Source organism: Rutilus rutilus (assembly GCF_951802725.1).
Source record: "Rutilus rutilus genome assembly, chromosome: 24".
Taxonomy (NCBI): Eukaryota; Metazoa; Chordata; class Actinopteri; order Cypriniformes; family Leuciscidae; genus Rutilus; species Rutilus rutilus.
The window spans coordinates 5,338,627-5,354,040 of NC_140228.1; the positions used below are offsets into that span (position 1 = coordinate 5,338,627).

A 15,414-nucleotide genomic window follows, 5' to 3' on the forward strand; every position below is an offset into this window, starting at 1 on the left:
TGACACGGATTAAACCACAGAAGTGTGGGAAAAACGTTCACACCCCCTCCTCTCCCTCCTGCCCGTGTACTTTCAAACTTTCCTTCAGGTTATTTTCCTCTGGTTCCCTTGAACCGCTCAGCATGTCATTTCTCTCTATCTCTTCGCTCAATCTCTTGATGTTTTGTATTTTTTCTTCTGTCCTCAGCGTTATTGTTGTTCCTCCCCTTTATCCACTCGCTCCTCAACTCCTCCAGACACGCTAAAGAGCTGAAAATCCCTCCGAACGCTTGAAATCAGCCAGCAGGTGTTTCTGACAGCGAGAGAACGAGAGGAATCACAGCTAATGTCGCTCAGCACTGCTGAACAAAGATCCGAACAATTCATTTATAAAGCAACAGAGCAGTTTCTAGATGATTCAATATTTCATACCTGAGCATAACTAGAAAATATATGAAGAGTTCAGATGCAAAAGCCTCTAAATGCCATCTGAAATTTTCTTATAGAATGATTATTTTTATCAAGCTCGTATATTTAAATTCAGTAATTTCACTTAAATGGCAATGAAAATTACCTATTAATTATCATTTAAGTGAAATTACTGAACTTAAATATACAAGCTTTATAAATAATCATTCTATAAGAAAATTTCAAATGGCATTTAGAGGCTTTTGCATCTGAACTCTTCATATATTGACTATTTAAATTTGTATTAATTTTATAATTAATTATATAATTAATTAAGATTTTATTAATTCCTGATGATATTTCAAGGGCTGAAAATCCCAAGTTGACATTTCCAGGTTTTCTGTGACCATGGGAACTATATGAAATGCTCAAGCTAGCAAGACAATTCACTTATAGCCATACATTTACATTCAAATTATTTGTTTCTGGAAAGGTAAAGGTTCATTCATTTTTTTTTTTCTTCTGGTTCTCAGCCTGTCTGTCTGAATTCACACACTCATTAATTTGATAGTGAGTTCTTCTGTCTCTGCTCACATTCCTCTCTCACGCGTCCCACATTCTTTCGCTTTTGTCACTTTTTTTCTTTCCTCCGTCTCTCCCCCTCCAGCCTGTTCTCATAAATTACTGCCGTTCACAAGGCTTGTCCCGTCCACTTACACACACACACACACACACACACACACAGGCTGCCAAAGTTTATTAGACACATATCAACCGAGCATTAAAAATGACAAAACCAAACAAACAGCTACAGCAGCGCTTCTCACACACACACACACACACACACACACACACACACACACACACACACACACACACACACACACAGGTTTAACATTGAAGACGTACCAGATACCCAGCTGGAATATTCCATGGCATTCCACATTTTCCCACAGCTCGTGGTTTCAGACACACATTCCGAGTTCATCTCGATGTCACTATGGGCTCAAACGATTAGAGCTGGATGATTCATGAATGATTGCTGTAAAGAATGGTGAAAACTACTATATTATACTATATTGATGTTTTACTAAATATTAAATAATATTATAAACAACAACATAAAAAATCATATCAAATATGCAAATATTTTAATATTTATTAATGTTACTGTTAATACATTTTTATATTATTAATATTACTATAATATTATATATTAATTAACTACATGAATTATTTATTATTAATTGAATCCAATAGTGTATGTATAGTGTGTGTGTATATATAGACTACTGTATATAAATATTTTTCTATAAACTACATTCAATGAATTGAAATCTGCCAAAACCAGTGAGGTAACGCATTTAAACCACTTTGTTCTTTCTCTTTCTTTCTAGTTCTCTCTGGTGTAACGTTCTCATGATGTCAACGTGCCGGTGCGGATGCCACCCAGTGTGAGCTGGCACACAGTCGGCCGGCCGGCCGGCCCCCGAAACCCCCCACCAATTACCCTCTCTACCCAGAACCCCCTCCCCGCTCGTTTCCCAGGGGTTCAGGGGCCACTGTACTCACTACACCCCGTTTCCCATACGCATAATCGCCATTTTTCCCCCCGGCTCATAAAGAGGCGCTCGAACCCTCTTAGTCTGCAGCCCATTTCCCAAACACTCTCCCTTTATCTGACAAGCCCACAACTCTTTCTGTCTCGCTCGCTCTCTTTCTGTCCTTTCCACGCTCTCTTTCTCTGGGTAATCCGTGCTAGTTTTTTCTTTCCAGTAATACGCTTTCAAGTTTGCCCTTGCAGTATTTCCAACTAGGATAGATTCAGGTCTCCTTCACCACGTTTGCATCTCTATTTACTATAAAAATAAGAATTTTATATTCTAACAACACTAAACTAAAACTGTTTATCAAGTGTGAAAATCACTAATATGACTAGCTCTGATATTTATTAATTATATGTCCGAATAACATGTCTGTCACTCGGTGTCGTGTGTTTCTCAGGGATCCGCATGTGTGTGTGAACTACATGCTCTGTAATTAAATTATCTTAACCCGTCAGACAATTAATTGTCAGCAGCCTTTCATTCTCGCGGCCCGTAAAATTGACATAAGCTTTACAAACATTCCACGCATAGTTTCTCAGGAAGGAAGAGCAAATTCAGTCGCACACACACATACGCATGCGCTTCTAACGGAGTAAAACACAGCAGTGCAAGACATATTACTGTGTTTCATTTTGATAATTTAACTATAAACGCACACAATCAATAACAAAATAGCAATAGTTAAATATCAACTATTTAATCTGAATCAGCAATTAAGTGGAAATCCAAATAAACAAATCTCTTGAAATAAAACACTGTGAGCTAAGCATTAAACGTGAGAAAAAATGCACTTTAAATGCAAATGACGGCATTAATGAGTGTTTACACATACAACAAAATGCTGATAATGATCAAAAATTCCCGTTTTTAGGGTTTACATGCAAATCAATGAACCGACAACACAAGATAGCCATTAAACTTAAACAGATGTGATAAAGGTGTTTACATGCAAAACAAAATTGAAGTCACAGGCAAAAGATCTACATGTTACTAAAACCATTTATAACTTTTCTCTGATAAAATTTAAATTGGGGTAAGATTGTGCATGTAAACACAAGTACTCATTGATTGGCTAACACTGCTTACGATTGCTTAAGAAATCATATTACACCATTATACTTTCTTATTCTGAGCTGAAATTTGAATAATTTTGCCAGGTGCAAAAAAAACGGCATTAACGCAATGTCAGCTGATTATTTCATAACTGCTGTTGTTGATTGATTTACAGAGTGGGTGGAGCTTATGTAATGTACTATCTCATACATGTTGTGGATTGACTTATGGAATGGGCGGGGCCAATGAAAAAACATATTTTTAAAGTGCTGTTTTTGAGTGATTTGTGGAGTGGGCGGGGCTTAATGATTGCGGCACTATATTTCATAACTTCTGTTTTTGAAAGATTTGTGGAGTGGGCGGGGCTTATGGACTCGTGCACTATTAGATCTTCCCTCCTGTGATCCCAGAAGCCTGCGCAGACGCGTAATCTCCAGTTTATACCTGCACAAAGACGCCACACCTGAAGACCACACACCACCTATAAAGTCATTTCCGTATTCTCACGGGTGTGTGTTGAAATACCTGCCCAGGTGATTGTCCACATACTCCTTGAGCTCAGACACCTGCTCCTCAGCAACCGTCGCTCTGGTGATCAGAAGGACACGCTCCTTCTCTTGAGATTCCTGCAGGAAATTTACTGTGATTACCAGGGTGATGATAATGAAGCTGTTGTAATAATTATATGTGGGGCTACTTGTGTTTGCTTAGATTATATACTGCTATATTTAATGTTTGATCATAAGACTGCTGCTATTGGATATGGTTAATTGGGTTATACTGTCACATTTGGTTTGACAGGTACTTTGATTACCATTATGTCACCAAATAGGACATGATCTGGATCAATGTCGCTGTTTTATATACGATTTTAGGGTTAGGGTTCAGCTCAGGGTTATTATCGGTAACTAAAACTATTATATACGTTTTTGTTAATTGAAATAACTGAACTAAAACATGTAAAACTTGAAATAGGTTTAAGTTGAAGCACTAAAATTACTAAGTGGTGGTCGTGGGGGGTGGTACTCTAAATTAGTAATATTTAGAGATGATATATATTAAAATGAAAACTGAAAATATAAAAATCAAAGCTAATTCTAAATATTAATAATAATACTAAAATAGCACTGGTTCAGCTTAGACTGAAGGCTGGGGTTGGGGCTTGAACACGGTCCAAATGAACCAATCATATCCATCAGAGTTTATGGGTAGTTAATGGTCAGGGTTTGGAATCTGAATGTTTGACAGAAATGTTGTTCCAGGACGAACTAGTTCCAGTTTCAGTTGTATTAATTACCTGTGTGGAGTTGGTTATTTCTCTGAGCTGCTTTTTAACATCATTCCAGGCTTCTTGGGTTAGTCCAGCCCTGCACAAATGTTCAAGAGCAACACATAAAATAAGCCAGTAAACAGTATTGCTTCAGTATTTTTAACTGATACTCACCTCTGAGAAGACTCTGACAACACAGCCATCTGAAATACCAAGCACATAATCAAGTCACAGAACTAATCCATTAAATAACACACACACACACACACCTGTTCTCGAGCCAGTTTCAGTTGGCTCTCCAGGCGGGCTTTGTCCTCTCTCAGTCTGAGTATCTCTCTCTCAGTGTCTCCTCTCGGTTCGGGCCCCGCGGGACAGAAGTGGACCTCAGGGGGTCCGGCCTCTAAAGCATGTTCAGGGAGTGCCAGGATCTGCTCACGTTGCAGTCTGGGACACAGAGACACTACTTATCAGACCCAATCAGATCTAGTGTGTGTGGGAGCAGGCTTTGCTTTTTACACAGGGGCTGAAATGTCTGAAAATGTCGCAAGATAATTTGCAAAACCTGATCAAACTTAATCCAATATCATTTGATGAACCCTATGATTTTAGGGTTAGGGTTCAACTCAGGGTTGTTATCGTTAACTAAGTATTAAAAACATTTTTGCGTTTAACACAGGGCTGAAATGTCTAAAAAAATGTGCAAAACCTGCACAAAAAAACACAAGTGTGATTCAGTGGATGTTCATGCACCTGTAAGCGATGAGTAGCTGTTGAAGGGCATTGCTCAGACCCTGAATGCGTTTGCGGTATGTTCTGGCGGCTTTGGTGAGCTGTTCCTCTCTGGAGCGATAGGATGTTTTCACCTCCTCCAGCATGGACTCAACAATCCCCTTCAACTTCTGTCCCGAATCCCCCCCACCGGCTGCAGTTACACACTCCTACAGGCCCAGAAACCACACCACATCAAAACACTCTTGTAATACACTTACCACTCCAATGTCTGCTGCAAGGAAGATTAAAAAATGGAAATTAACACTTTTATTCTGCAAGGATGCACTGAATTGATCAAGTGACAGTAAAGACATTTATAATGTTACAAAGATTTTCTATTTCTTTGTAGAAACTTTCTATTCATCAAAGAATCATGAAAAAAATGCATTATGGCGTCCACAAAAATATTAAGCAGCACAACTGTTTTCACCATTGATAATAATATTAAGAAATGTCAGCAAATCATCATATTAGAATGATTTGTGAAGGATCATGTGACACTGAAGACTGGAGTAATGATGCTGAAAATTCAGATCACAGGAATAAATTACACTTTACTATATATTAAAATAGAAAACTAAAAAGAAATTATAATAATATTTCAGAATATTACTGTTTTTATTGCACTTCTGATCATAAATTCAGCCTTGGTGAGCATGAAATAACTCAAAAAGCCACTTTAAAGTGTGTTTTTCTGACACGAATGCACCATTCATTTAACCAAAAGTCTGCCTGTTTGTACACATACTGTAACATCCTGAATATAGTGTGTAAGTCGGGCCCTGTACTCTCTGTTGAGTTCCTTCAGATGATTTTGTAGATCAGAGACCTCAGTCTCGGCCTCCTTCAGCTGATGTTGAGATATGATCAGTGTCTGCATGTAGACGGGAACAAATCAGTAATCAGAAACACACATACATCATCCTCTGTGACTGATAATGTACTCACCGCAGACTGCTGGGATAGCTCGTGTCGGGTGTTTTGAATGGCTCTCTTATTCTCCTGTTGTTCTCTGCCCATGGCCACACTGTGAAAGACAAACACACACACTCATCAGCTGACCTTCACCGCCCACGTGAGTAAACCAGTGACCACATGTATCAAAGATTTTCCACTCATAAAGATGAAAGCTCCACCACATCACTCCTGATGTAGCAGGTGCGCAGAGTTTGGTTTCACTAGGTCAAACTTTAAGCAGACACCATTGTGCCCTCGTCTGAGTGTTTACACAACACCCGTCTCGGCCAGTCCGGTCGGCAGGTGGTCAGGTGAGAGAGATGCTATTAAAATACGTCTCCTGTGATCATTTCAGATCAGATTTCGAAAAGAGGGTCTAGGATTTTGCGACTACAATCAAGTATTATTTTAGTATTATATATATGATATTCTAGTACTGATAAAAACTGAATTATCTATGATATGACAGCTCAAAAGAACAGCATTTATCTGAAATAGAAAGCTTTTGTAAAATAAATGATCCTTTTGATCAATTTAATGCATCCATGCTGAATAAAAATATTAATTTCTTTCAGAAAAATAAATTCTTACTGACATTGAACGGTAGTGTTTAATGTTACAAAAATGTATATTTCAGAAAATGTAGATTTTTTTTAACTTTCTATCAAAGAATCACAATTTATTTTACTTTTTTTTACACAACTGTTTTCAACATTGATAATAATAAGAAATGTTTTTTGAGCAGCAAATCATATTATAATGATTTCTGAAGGATCATGTGACTCAGTTTTATAGTAGTACAATTTTATTTCAATAAGCTGCAAAGGCAACATTTCTAAGTTTAAGTTTCTCATCTAGTATTTATATTTTGTTTATTTCAGCTTGATTTCAATGAATGAAAACGATTTTTAACGTTTACAACACATGCATGCTACACTTATTACATCACTTATTGCACTTATTGTTCACACAGAACGCATTTTTCCATTCCACTGCGCTACTTTTCCATTGTTTTTCACTGTAAATACGCGCTAGACGGTCGTCTGTAACTGATGTGATTTTGTCTTGCATCTTTTGCAGCATCTGGCGCATGACACAGCATAGTAAAAATGCGGCACTCAAGTTAAAAGAAGTTCAACTTTTAAAAGCACCTTGCACTTTTACTCCTTTCACTGACCTGCGTCCTGCGGTTTGAACAGCAAAAACATGTTTTTTTCCACAGCTCATGTTGAGTCGTTTTGTCTAATGACATTTCTCGGAAAGATTTTTTTTGCAGTTTTTCATCAGCAGAACAATCCAAAAACATTAAATAACAGTACAACCAACTGAAGAGATGAAAGTCTTTCCCTCACAGCCTCGCTTTCATTCCCGTTCAAAAGATGGCACGGCTGTGAATAAGGTCTGTAATCTTTTGCATGAATATGTATTTGTGCTTTACCAAATGTTTTCGACAGAAGGAGGTTATCTTTTACAACAGTTACCTTAGCACAGTCGCTCCTTTGTTTTTGTACACGTCTATTGGGTCACATGTATTTCTGACTACATCCAAATGCGGTTTCAGTGATCACAGAACATTCTGGGCCCTGCTTTCATGTGTATTAAGTGTTTGTAACCCAAGATGGGGCTTGTAGGCCAAACGTCAGCAGACGTCATCGTGTGTCTCACACTTTCTCCTCTAGTTGTCGTTGGTGCCCCTCGTAGCTTTTCCTCAGGTTTTCTAGCTCATCCCTCAGGTTATTCCATGCTCCCTGCATTGAAAAACATCACATACTATACTGTATCAGTAAAACACTATAACAATAATCGTTACCTGCACTTTAATACCTCAGGTATTCTTCCACTTTGATTCCATCATTAGTATGATTATTATTGTATTTTACACTGTGATGTATTTTATCTGCAAACCTAGTGAAATGACGTTATGCTCCACTATATATGGCCGGAATGACAATAAACTAATCTAATCTATAGGCATATTACAACAAGAAGAAATATTATATTAAAAATATGTCACAAAATGTAAACTATAATGCCCAGCTATATTTGGATATATGGATATATATTACATACAACTTTACAGCATACATACACTACACTAACATAAAGCAATATATACTATGTAGTAAATCTCAGATGTGTGATCATATATATTTTCACAAAATATGAACTGTGTAGTCACCCAGCAATATATTTAAAGTTGGATATATAGTACATCCAACTTAATTTGCATTCATAAATTATACTTGTGTTAAGGGATATATGCTTTATAGCTAATCTCATTGTGTCATTGCAAAAAGTAAAGTATCTTATTGCACAGATCTAATCTGCAAAATGCAACTATAAGGCATGAAGGTATTAAGCTAAAGACATTAACATCATGATTTTCTGTAAAGCTGCTTTTCAACTGTGTGTATTGTGAAAAGTGCTATGCAAATAAAATTGGTTACACTTTATTTAACAGTGTAATTATGCATTAAAGTACTAAGTAATATTAATTAACTACATTAGGGTTAGGATTTGGTTTAGGGTTAGTTGCATGTAATCATGCATAATGTATAGTTATTACTATAGTAACTACATGTAACATGTGTAACAAGGACACTGTAAAATAAAGTGTTACCATAAAATTGACTCGATTTTCTTACGTTTTTTTCCAGTGGGCTCTTGCTCTGTTCGAACTCCTCTGGCTGTTAAAACAGACATCAAAAACAGAGTATTTAAATATATAACTTCTTTAAGTTCATTAGGAAATATTGTTGTTCCTCTTTCAGTGATTAGTGTGATCTGATAAAGCAATGCATCACTATTATTACTGTTCGGTGTGTGTTCAGATCAACTCTAAATGTACTGTAAGTATTAAAGGGATAGTTTATCCAAAAATGAAAATTCTGTCATTATTTACTCTCCCTCGTGTCGTTTCAAACCCGTAAGACCTTCGTTCATCTTGGAAAACACAAATGAAGATCTTTTTGATGAAATCTTCAGAGCTTTCTGTCCCTCCATTGACAGCTACGCAACTACCACTTTCAAGCCCCAGAAAGGTAGTGAAGACATCATAAAAGTAATGACTTTACCTCAATTTTATGAAGAACGTGAGTGCCTTGTTTACACAAGAAACATAAATTTACATAAAATATGAATCTTTACTGAAAGTGTCAGTTGCGTAGACTGTCAATGGAGGGACAGAAAGCTCTCAGATTTCATCAAAAAGATGTTCATTTGTGTTTTCCAAGATGATAAAGGCAGAATTTTCAATTTTGGGATGAACTAACCTTTTAAACCACAGCGTGAGCTTCTATATTTGTGTGGCCTTTTAAACTCAATTGTATTCAGTGTCCTGTAAAGAAACAAACTTTGCTAGCGGAAGTATTTGATAAAGCTGAGCATGTGTGTGTGTCTCACGCTGACTCTGTTCAGTGACGCCCTGCTGATGAGCGCTCGAACCCTCTCCACCTCCAGCGTGTGTCTGTGCGTCCGCTCTCTCTCCTGCAGGAGTGTGTCGTGTGTGTGCGCGAGGGCGAGCAGCTCAGCGCTGAGCTCTTCGGAGTGTGTGCGTTCTCTGTCATAAGCACTCCTCAACGACAGGAAGTTGCTCTTTAGCACTGCGTACTCTTCGGCCAGGTCACGCTCGTTCCGCTCAACGACTTCAGAACGGGCCGATGCTGCGGACACTTCCCTTCTGAGCCGATCACACTCCGTCTGAAGAGAAGAGGCCGTTCCCTCCTGAGATAAAACCTGGGAAAGAGAGCATGACATATAAATGTAGAGCTGCTTTATAGCTGGATTGAATTTGTTTCATAATTGACAAATTTTGCAACATTGGCAGGAAATGTTTTTAGCATCCAAAGTTGCACATTTAATTTATGTGGAAAATTGGAATTTTTCCATGTGTTCAAAAGAACAAAATCGTCACTTCCTGGGAAATTGGCACAAAATATCTGTAATAAAAATGGAAGTTGCTAAAATCAGGGAAATCTTTTTCTTACATCACAAAAAGACGAAACACACTAAACGCTGTCATGTAATCTTGAGTTCGGAAACTTTTTATTTCATTACAGGCATTTCAGAATGATCAAACCAACATTTGAGATGATGTGCGATGCGATTGGTCCACTGGTCCAATCACATCCTCTGTTGAGGCAAGGTCACGTGAGTTTTTTGTTGCACATCGAGGGATTTATTCAGTAAATGTGTTTCCATCATAGTTTATGTGCATATCCTCTTATCGGATAAAAAATTATCTGCCTCAAATGTTTTTTATGGCCATTTTTAGAATTCATGTGCATCTTTGCATTTTCATCCAGCTTTTTTATGCAATAACCCAAAATTCACATAAAACAAATATTGAGTTATTATTGATCTGAATAAATATTGAACCGACTTGAGCTGAATAATGACACTATTGTCTTTTTAGAGTTGCTTTACAGCTGAATTAGTCTCATATTTGATGAAGTTTGCAGCACTGATTCTGTTATTTCCCTGTTTATTACTGTGAAGCTGCTTTAAAAATATCTGTATTGTATAAAGCGCTGTATAAATAAAGGTGATTTGACTACTTTATCTGCCCATTGATCATGAGTGTGTACTGCACTTACCATGTTTTTCAGTTCAAAGATCTCTGCTTCATACCGCTCTCTCATTTTATTGGCCTCAATCTGCACATCAACAAGGTCTTTTGAGATCTGAAACACATACACATCATAATATCAGGAAAATCCTGAGTGCAGATCCCATATTTCCAGGCTTGTTTCAGTTCTTACCTTCAGTTTGTCTTCCTCACACTGGACCAGTTTGACGGACAGGTCGCTCTTTGACGCAGCCTGCTGTCCCAGTTTGTTCTGGGCCGAGTCAAGCTTACTAAACAGCACTTCATTTCGTTCCCGCAGCTGTCCCTGTACAGTATATAAAACAATGCAGTTAACACTATAATCAACATTCAACATGATATGGTTTAGTGCAGGAGGTGTCAACCATTACAGACCATACCATTACAATTTGGGGTCAGTAAGACCTTTTTCAAAAGCTTTTTTTAATGTTTTTGAAAAAAAAGTCTCTTATGCATCAAGGCTGCACTTAATTGATCAAAAAGGCAGTAAAAACAGTAATATTGTGAAATATTATTTACATTAAAACCATTTCCTATTTGAATATATTTTCAAATGTAATTTATTCCTGTGACGCCAAGCTGAATGTTTAGCATCATTGAGCCAGTCTTCAGTCACATGATCTTTATTTTGCTGCTCAAGAAACATTTCTTATTGTTGTCAATATTGAAAGAACTAACAGCATTTATTTGAAATAGAAATCTTTTGTAACATTAAAAATGTCTTTACTGTCACTTTTGACCAATTTGGCCAAAAGTATTAAGATTAAAGAAACACTTTTGAATGGTATTATCTTTCTCACTGACTGACCCCTGATTAAATACACTGCGTTTAAAGCGCATTATAATATTAAAACCGAATTACTTCCTTCATATGACAAGAAAATAACTTACATTTTCGTCAGTCAGAGAGCGAATTTGCTCCTGAAGTTCGTTAATTGAGCTCGGTTTACTTGTCGAGTCCATGTTCTGCAGCTGTCAGAGGTGTGTCTGGTTTCTATAAACACACGAGTCTCCATGGGCGTTTATAATGAACTTCACTCTCACAGAGACACAGCGAACTGTGTAAGGGAGCTCCATGATTCTCATCAGAGTTGCTCATTTAACTTCTGTTATAGTCCCTCTGTGGTAAAAATAAAGATTTTAATGTTGTTTAGGTGAAACTCGAAAAATATCGTGCAAAAGTTCGTGTATTTCAGTAATTCAAATTAAAAGGTGAAACTAATATATTTAGTATACAATATGCATGATTATACTTTTCAGAGGGCCGACATTTCTGTATTTAAAATCCTTTTTTTTTTTTTTTTCATGTAATATTCTAATTTTCTGAGATTTTGAATTTGGGGTTTTCATAAACTGTAAGCCATAATCATCAGATATTCAAATTTTTCGAGTTTCACCTGTATGTCTATGTGGTGTTTTTAATATGCTTAAAGACAAACCATGTGCAAAATCATAAGACAACACCATTGCTTCCCCCCCTTAAAACTGCAGTGAACCAAAAACAGTCTCTCAAAAACAGTTTGAAATTGCTGGTGTTTCTGACGTCACAAACTACCTTGTAACCAATCACAGCTGCTGTTAGTGAGTGGAGGCGGGGCTCATTTGCATATTCATAGAACCATGTATACTAAATGAGGCAAGGGTGTAGATTGTAACTCTACTAGCTCTCTAGCTATTTTAAAGCATGCAGAATGTTTTTTTTCCTTGAAAAATTTTTGGTGATCAAAGATGAGTTTTAAGTGATAAAATGATTGACTACAGGGGGACTTTTAAAATAGACACGTTTATTTCTATCAATATTCACAACCATTCCATAAACATTTAAAATATACCAAAAGTACATGTAATATGAAGTAAATGCTTGGAGAAGCAGAATGTAGTCAAATCAGACGGGGTCAAATCAAATCAATTTTACTGAATTGTTCATTCTGTTTGGTAAATGTAATATGAATCAATGACTCTTGAGAAAGCTCAAAATCTCTTTGTCCTTTACACCGTGTCCTAACTACACGCGACGCGATCAAATTCCAGCGACAGGCAGTGTGTCTGTCCACACTAGACGCGACGCGACTGTGAGACGCCACAACGTCAATCAAAAATCACAGCCAATCAGAACAGTGTGTGGGCGGAGTCTCGCGGCAAGTGCACAACACTAGAGAGTAAACTTGACGGCACTCGCAAGAAAATGGATAAGTAGCTACATAATCTAATTCACAAATGTTACACCATTTAAAAATGCATAGGCTACGGAGTTACTAAAACAATCTTTGTCAAATAATACACTTGTTTGTTCACAGTTTTAACGTCCATGTTTCCATTTGTTTAATTTCAAGATCTGAGGTGAAATACGTCCATTGTTGCTTTTACAGCTACAAAGCTGGAGCACTAAATGATATTCAAAGTCACATTTCACGCTTTTAACATTAAATAAAGCACATAAACAGTACCTGAGATTATCATTGCCGCACATTGTGTTTGTTGTTCCAGCGCGACGTCGCAGAAAAATAGAAACCGTTTCTAAATTAGAAACGTCGCGTGTCGCCGTCGCGCCTGGTTAGGACAAAAACTCTGATTAACATGGAAAAGATACCTTTTATCGCGTGTCGCGGCGTCGCGTCGCGTGTAGTTAGGACACGGTGTTACAGTGTAAACGGGTTGTAAATCCAGAGCATTTATTGTTTAGTTTGACTGCAGGCCTGTCATTCCACTGAATCGTGATAAACTGACACTACTTGAAAAATCTTGATTCTTGATATATTTGCCTTGTTAATGCATGAAAGCGAATTAATTGTGCTAACAATTTTGGGTATATTGACTCTTTGAATCTATTAACTGAACAGATTAATTGAAATCAAATTTGGTTAACGGAATCCCAGTAGTGTAAATATCTTTGTCCAGTTTTAAGGTTAGATAGTTTAATTTTAACACATTTATTAAAACTAGAAATTCAAAATCGAACACGAATTTTCAAAAATAGGTTCTGCAACAAACTGAACTGAAGTTACAATAAAGCCCATTATTAATAAAACTTATTCGCAAAAAAAGAATTTAAAGGAATAACTGAATCACTTTTGATTATTTATTTTTAGAAAGGACTAAAAAGAATCAAACCTGCACGCAATGATTCGAAAAAATGTGAAGAACTGATCAGGATAGGATTTGGAAAAATGGGATACGATACGAAAACCGTCGTCTACGAGGAACAAGATCTATCGTGATCTACTTCAACTGATGCAACATGTTCTATATCTTACACAAAATTGATAAACTACTTGTACATTTGACTTTGAGAGATGTATTGTAATTCACTCAAAAAAGCAACATGATTAAGTAAATGTGTAGAAAATTTATTAAAATGTATACAAGATATAAGATACAAAGATAGCAGAACAAGTCTGGTCATTAAATAATTTGTAAATTGTACAAAATGACTTAAATATAGTGGTCCCGCTGGATTGTTGTTGAAAAGGCCACACACACATCACATACATAAGTGCATCCTGGGCATTCACACACAAGCTACTCTACTTAAGGCAGCCTGCAAAGCAGCTTTAACGAAATCACACATCAACTTTCAAAGACGTCCCATAGAAATATGGCACGTTTTTTAAAAATGGGGCAACAAACCAAGACTTCTGCAGGCTAGTCGTGTGCATTTTTGTATGCATTGAGAAATGTGTGTGATTATCTGCAGGTATCTTGATGACCACCCTTCTAAGCAAGTCGTTCTCTCAGTGATTGATGTTCTCATCTTCCTCCACCTCTTCATCATCATCGGCAGCATGGGCAGCGTTTGTATTTCCGTAGACCAGGCGGATTCCAGCAGCGTTTTGTAGAGCCTCCAGACTGGTTTGACTCACATATAAGCTCACATTTATGTTGGGACGTGTTGATCTCAATTCCTCTACTTTACTCCATGCCTAATAATGCACATAGAAAAATTGGAAATGAATATTAAAGAAATAGTTCACAGAAAATGAACTATAAAAGTAGTACAATGTGCATGGCTTCCGGTGTAATGCGCTTCTTATTATTTTAGTCTTGATAGTGGAGACTGGTGAAAACATAAATACTGGTTTGTAGTGCAAGTAGTTTTACCATTGACTGCACTTGTTATTCTTCTAGTTATTTACCTATAGAGGCTAATGAATCTCACACACTCACAGAAAATATTTTGTGATTTGCATGAATATATAAGCAACTCAAACTTGGATCGGCACTTCTTTAGGAAGTAAGGTAAAATGTGCATGCTTTTGAGCTGATGTCATTAATTCGATGAAACATGTAGGGGATGACAGTGGTGATGATTTACCTTAGATGTGAGCGAGAGTGAGCTAATGAATGGGTCACTATGAGCCGACTCCTCAAAGAGACCATTTGCAAGCAGCAAAAAGCCACTTTTATGTGACACACATGAAGTATGTGTTTGTAATGATGCAAGATGAATGCAAATGCACCAAGTTTCGATAGAATCAACCAGACCAATAGGGCGCCGGGAACAATCGTACTCGGATTCGGACTGCAGAAAACAGTGTGAAATCCCCATAAAACACAACATGTCATGAACCTCAGTGTTTAGATACCTGCTGGAAGTTGCCATGATGGCAGTAGTATTCCACCAGGAACCCATACACATCTCCAACACGCACTGCAGGGTCCAGATCCTTCTCTTCCAGCAGAGACTCGCACACACGCACCGCTTCTACTGGATCCTCTTCATGCATCCTTGACACACACAGAAATACATAAGCAAATGCATGCAC

The 15,414-nt window shown here is 37.3% G+C and overlaps 2 protein-coding genes across 3 annotated transcripts in view; both read right to left on the reverse strand.

Annotated features, from left to right (window-relative positions):
- Positions 1-2,739: 2,739 nt before the first annotated feature.
- ccdc78 (coiled-coil domain containing 78) lies at positions 2,740-11,735 on the reverse strand. Its single transcript, XM_084399460.1, has 14 exons — positions 11,543-11,735; positions 10,806-10,937; positions 10,641-10,727; positions 9,454-9,780; positions 8,691-8,732; positions 7,711-7,793; positions 6,037-6,115; positions 5,837-5,962; positions 5,068-5,255; positions 4,587-4,761; positions 4,492-4,520; positions 4,345-4,414; positions 3,573-3,673; positions 2,740-3,491 (listed from the first exon to the last, which is right to left on the reverse strand). The coding sequence occupies exons 1-14, from the start codon at positions 11,612-11,614 to the stop codon at positions 3,365-3,367; spliced, it is 1,638 nt and encodes a 545-aa protein (XP_084255586.1). The 5' UTR covers positions 11,615-11,735; the 3' UTR covers positions 2,740-3,364.
- Positions 11,736-13,978: 2,243 nt separating this feature from the next.
- Positions 13,979-15,414, reverse strand: part of ift140 (intraflagellar transport 140 homolog (Chlamydomonas)) — a 30,384-nt gene continuing 28,948 nt past the window's right edge. For both annotated transcript variants that reach the window (XM_084398228.1, XM_084398227.1), the window contains 2 exons: positions 15,235-15,376; positions 13,979-14,571 (listed from right to left, as the gene is read on the reverse strand). In XM_084398228.1, coding sequence (XP_084254354.1) covers positions 14,383-14,571; positions 15,235-15,376 — 331 coding nt within the window. In that variant the 3' untranslated portion in view covers positions 13,979-14,382. The remainder of the gene's footprint in view (positions 14,572-15,234; positions 15,377-15,414) is intronic.

Excerpts from the sequence above, each read along its gene's own strand:
- ccdc78 (XM_084399460.1), bottom strand. The coding sequence starts at position 11,614 with ATGGACTCGACAAGTAAACCGAGCTCAATTAACGAACTTCAGGAGCAA. Across the intron at positions 10,728-10,805 it reads GTGAGGAAGACAAACTGAAG|ATCTCAAAAGACCTTGTTGA; the intron begins GTAAGAACTGAA and ends TATGTGTTTCAG. Across the intron at positions 6,116-7,710 it reads CGACAACTAGAGGAGAAAGT|TGTGGCCATGGGCAGAGAAC; the intron begins GTGAGACACACG and ends TGTCTTTCACAG.